This window comes from Palaemon carinicauda, chromosome 7, assembly GCF_036898095.1.
Source record: "Palaemon carinicauda isolate YSFRI2023 chromosome 7, ASM3689809v2, whole genome shotgun sequence".
Taxonomy (NCBI): domain Eukaryota; kingdom Metazoa; phylum Arthropoda; class Malacostraca; order Decapoda; family Palaemonidae; genus Palaemon; species Palaemon carinicauda.
Window position 1 is genome coordinate 31,407,651 of NC_090731.1, and position 3,896 is coordinate 31,411,546.

The 3,896-nt window shown below is 34.9% G+C and overlaps 1 protein-coding gene across 1 annotated transcript in view; it reads right to left on the bottom strand.

The window, feature by feature from the left end:
- The window catches only part of LOC137644232 (uncharacterized), a 253,394-nt gene extending 251,462 nt beyond the window's left edge, over positions 1-1,932 (bottom strand). The window contains exon 1 of the mRNA XM_068377230.1: positions 1,837-1,932. Within this exon, the coding sequence (XP_068233331.1) occupies positions 1,837-1,891 (55 nt within the window). The 5' untranslated portion in view covers positions 1,892-1,932. The remainder of the gene's footprint in view (positions 1-1,836) is intronic.
- Positions 1,933-3,896: the final 1,964 nt, after the last annotated feature.

Consider the following 3,896-nt stretch of genomic DNA (forward strand, 5'->3'; position numbering starts at 1 on the left):
TTACGATAAATCCTTCTGGCTAGGCAGAGATTCGAACCTATCTCTCTTAGCCAAAACCATGCCAGCAGTGGATATACATTCCCAAAGGTACAATTCAATATTAAATGCCCATTTTGGTTGATATTCACACACACACACACACACACACACACATATATATATATATATATATATACACAAATCAAAGCAACATGCATTTCTTGAAATCCATTACAATGAGTGATTAATGACCAATAAGTAGAAAAATAATAAGAGGAATTGCATTTATGAAACAGTAATCTGCTTCACAATCATAGCAATGCAAATGAAGTTGGGGAATCAAAAATAAAGAGGCACCGAATTAAAAAAAACTCGTCTCAAGCAAAACACGGCGGTGCTCGAAGAAAAGTGTAATGGCCGGAGAGGATCAAAACCACTAGCATTTCTCCACAGTCCATTTCCTAATCGCTGGAAGGGTGGCGGCTTTGATCTTGTACACATGCATTCCTTTCATCAACATGCACGCTTTACATCACATCAGTGGCTATTACACTGGTGTCCAAGCATGCATATGCACATACGTAAACTAACACACACACTCTCTCTCTCTCTCTCCTCTCTCTCCTCTCCTCTCTCTCTCTCCATATATATATATATATAATATATATACATATATATATATAAGTATGTATATATATATACATACATTCATATATATATATATATATATATTACTTAATCCCCCTATCTGAAACTAGACCAAAGTAAGCCTTTCCTACAGCATGGAAACCAAGTATGATTCACTGGGTATTTGTTCTAAGAAATTCATTCGGCCTTATAAACGGCAATTCACTAACTATCAGGATCTAAAATCCTACAGACGTTGTCGATAATGAGAAAGGAGATTAAGTAATATCCTATGGATTTCCAAGAGATTCAGATGTTGATCTATGTCCTGGTAATTACCAAAGAAAATGAATACTGAAGCTGTAGCCCTATAACCTGGTAATTGCGTACAATGTAAGTAACAGTTGATAGCATGGTGATATCTTGTCCAGTGTTATTCTATTTTTCATCTATGCATATCATTTAAATGTTACATTATCAACTTAATCGATTTAATAGATAATATAGATTACTTCTATATACGCCAAATAAATTCAATTTAACAAAATGTTATGGTAAATAAACAAGTAAATATAGATCAAGTTTTATAAGAGAATTATTGCCATTAAAAATGGTAGAGATAATAATTTGACATCCACAATATGAATAGTAGCCGAGCTATATAACTTAAAAATAGCTGGGAAAATCAAATAGAAAAAAAGAGTATTTTTTAAAAAATCAATACGAAGAGGGCACGCGTAGCAAGAGTTAATGAGTTAGTAATGAAATAAATTATACAGAAAACACTTACATCCTACAAATAACTTGTTAACAAAATACCACGAAAGGAAAAGCTAATCTCAGTGGTATTACCAGACTACTCGGTCTCTCCCCGTCCCTCGGTAGGAGGAGAGGGAGTAGTCATACCCTAGTGAAAGGGGGAACCCCCCAGAAGTACACTCAAAAACCACAATATCCCACAAATTGCCGAAGCTACCGTGATGTAGTTAGGAAAGGGGGGAGGGGATGAGAAAGTTTTAATGTGTAGTGTGCACGTGTGCGCACACTCGCAAACCACAATCCACCCACATATTGCTGAAACTGCTGTGGGCCATATCTTTCTAAATATTTAGCCGTCATTTTTTGACGTGTCGCGTATACTAATATTCCATAGTTTGCCATCACAGGTAGAAAACTGGAACCTAAGTTGAATCATCTATCGGAAAAAAAAAGATTAAAGATCAAACTTACCTGGAATGAGGTGTGAGGTAAAGAAGACCGCCACCACCAACAACGGAGGCAACATGCTGAGGCGTCTCTCGAACGCTCGTTATAGAGGCCTGTTGGGGGAGAAGAGATAAATAGAGGTTAATATAAATAAAAAAAAATAGAGGAGTGATTAGAAGAGTGGCACAAAAAGGAATACGCAAAAATAGAGGAATGGAGAAGTAAAAAAATGATAGGGGGAAACAAGAGTTATGAAAACTAAATGGTGACAGAATGAATGTAGAGATTCAGCAAAATGCTTTAAGTATTTAGAGGCCTGTTGGGGGAGAACAGTTAAATAGAGGTTACTATAAATAAAAAAAAGAATAGAGGAGTGAATAGAGGAGAAGTACAAAAAGGAATACGCGAATATAGAGGAATGGGCAAGTAATATGAGAGGGGGAAACACGAGGATTATGAAAACTATATTGTGACAGAATGGATGTAGAAATTTAGGAAAATATATCATGTATTTAGAGGCCTGGTGGGGGAGAAGAGATAAATAGAGATCAATATAAATAAAAGAAAAGAGGAGTGATATTGTGAATACGAGAGTGGCACAAAAAGGAATACTCGAAGATGGAGTATGGAAAAGAGATAAAATGAGAGGGGGAAACAGGAGAGTTATAAAAACTAAATGATGACTGAATGAATGTAGAAATTTAGGAAAAAATTTTAAGTCATTAGAGGCCTGCTGAGGGAGAAGAAAGAATATAAGTCAAAACAAATAAATAGAATAAAGGAGTGGCACAAAAAGGAATACACGAAGATTAAGGTATGGAGAAGCAACATGAGAGGGGGGAAAACATTTTCCATATTGAAGAAGATATAGCCTATATGTCAAGAGAGAGGATACCTTTGATGGAAGGTATTAGAGCGGGGCATCAGGCAACCGACCCTTTAATGTAGGGATAACGTTGGGGAAGAAAAAGAAATGTCAAGAGTAGGGATATCTTAACATGGTAAAAGGGTTTGCGCATCGCCAAGATCAGCAAACCTGTACTTGTCAGGGACACTCATACTAAGTTGGTTTGCTGTAAGCATCAGACTTAGGTCTCCAGCCATCACTAATCCGCAATGGCCAGCGTGGTGATGAAAACTGGTCAAATCCCATACGTGACTAAGGGCATAAATGAGGCCTTTGTCCTGCAGTGGACTAAAAACTGCTGTATTTGTTGTGCGTTGTAAGTCAAGTGACATACAGATCAAATGTATTAAGAAATTTAGGAAAATAAGTTAGGCATTAAGAACAATTATTTGATAAACAATTCGGTTGTCATAAATTTATAACGTAAGAGATCTTACGTGAGTAGAATGCGAAGTATAACATTCATTTCTTTCCTTTTCACGTATGGCCAATATTTTCGAGGTATTTAAAGCCCAATTCTCTTGTTTGACAGAGAGAGAGAGAGAGAGAGAGAGAGAGAGAGAGAGAGAGAGAGAGAGAGAGAGATATTCCGTTTGTGTATCTGAACATCTACATCTGCTATATGTACATAATAAGTAACGTACATGCCGTGAATGAAATTGAAATATATGAAGTCAGTTGTTTTAAGGATACTATAGATAATTAAGGATCATAAAATATCTGATTTTTAAACAATGCACTTGAGCATATATATTTTTGCCTACTGTATGTGCATATGAGAGAGAGAGAGAGAGAGAGAGAGGAGAGAGGAGAGGAGAGAGAGAGAGACCTTTCTTTATCCAGGACTATTTTATATATATAAAAATAATATATTCCTATTTACAAAGGTACCTCAAAATATTAAATCCTCAAGAGGAACCAAAGTAAATAAATATATTTTACGTTGACATTACTAATTATACATTTTTATTGAAAAATAATTATGATCATTTCCGATTTTTAACCACAAAATAGGAACACAAAATTCATCAGGCTTATATGTAATATAAAAGTATCAAATTAAAATAACTTGCGTTTAATTAGAACTAAGTAAAAATATTCTTAGCAATATATTTTCTTTTCATAAAATGATATATTCAATAGATATAATTTAGTAAGGAAATATTTATATATGAGT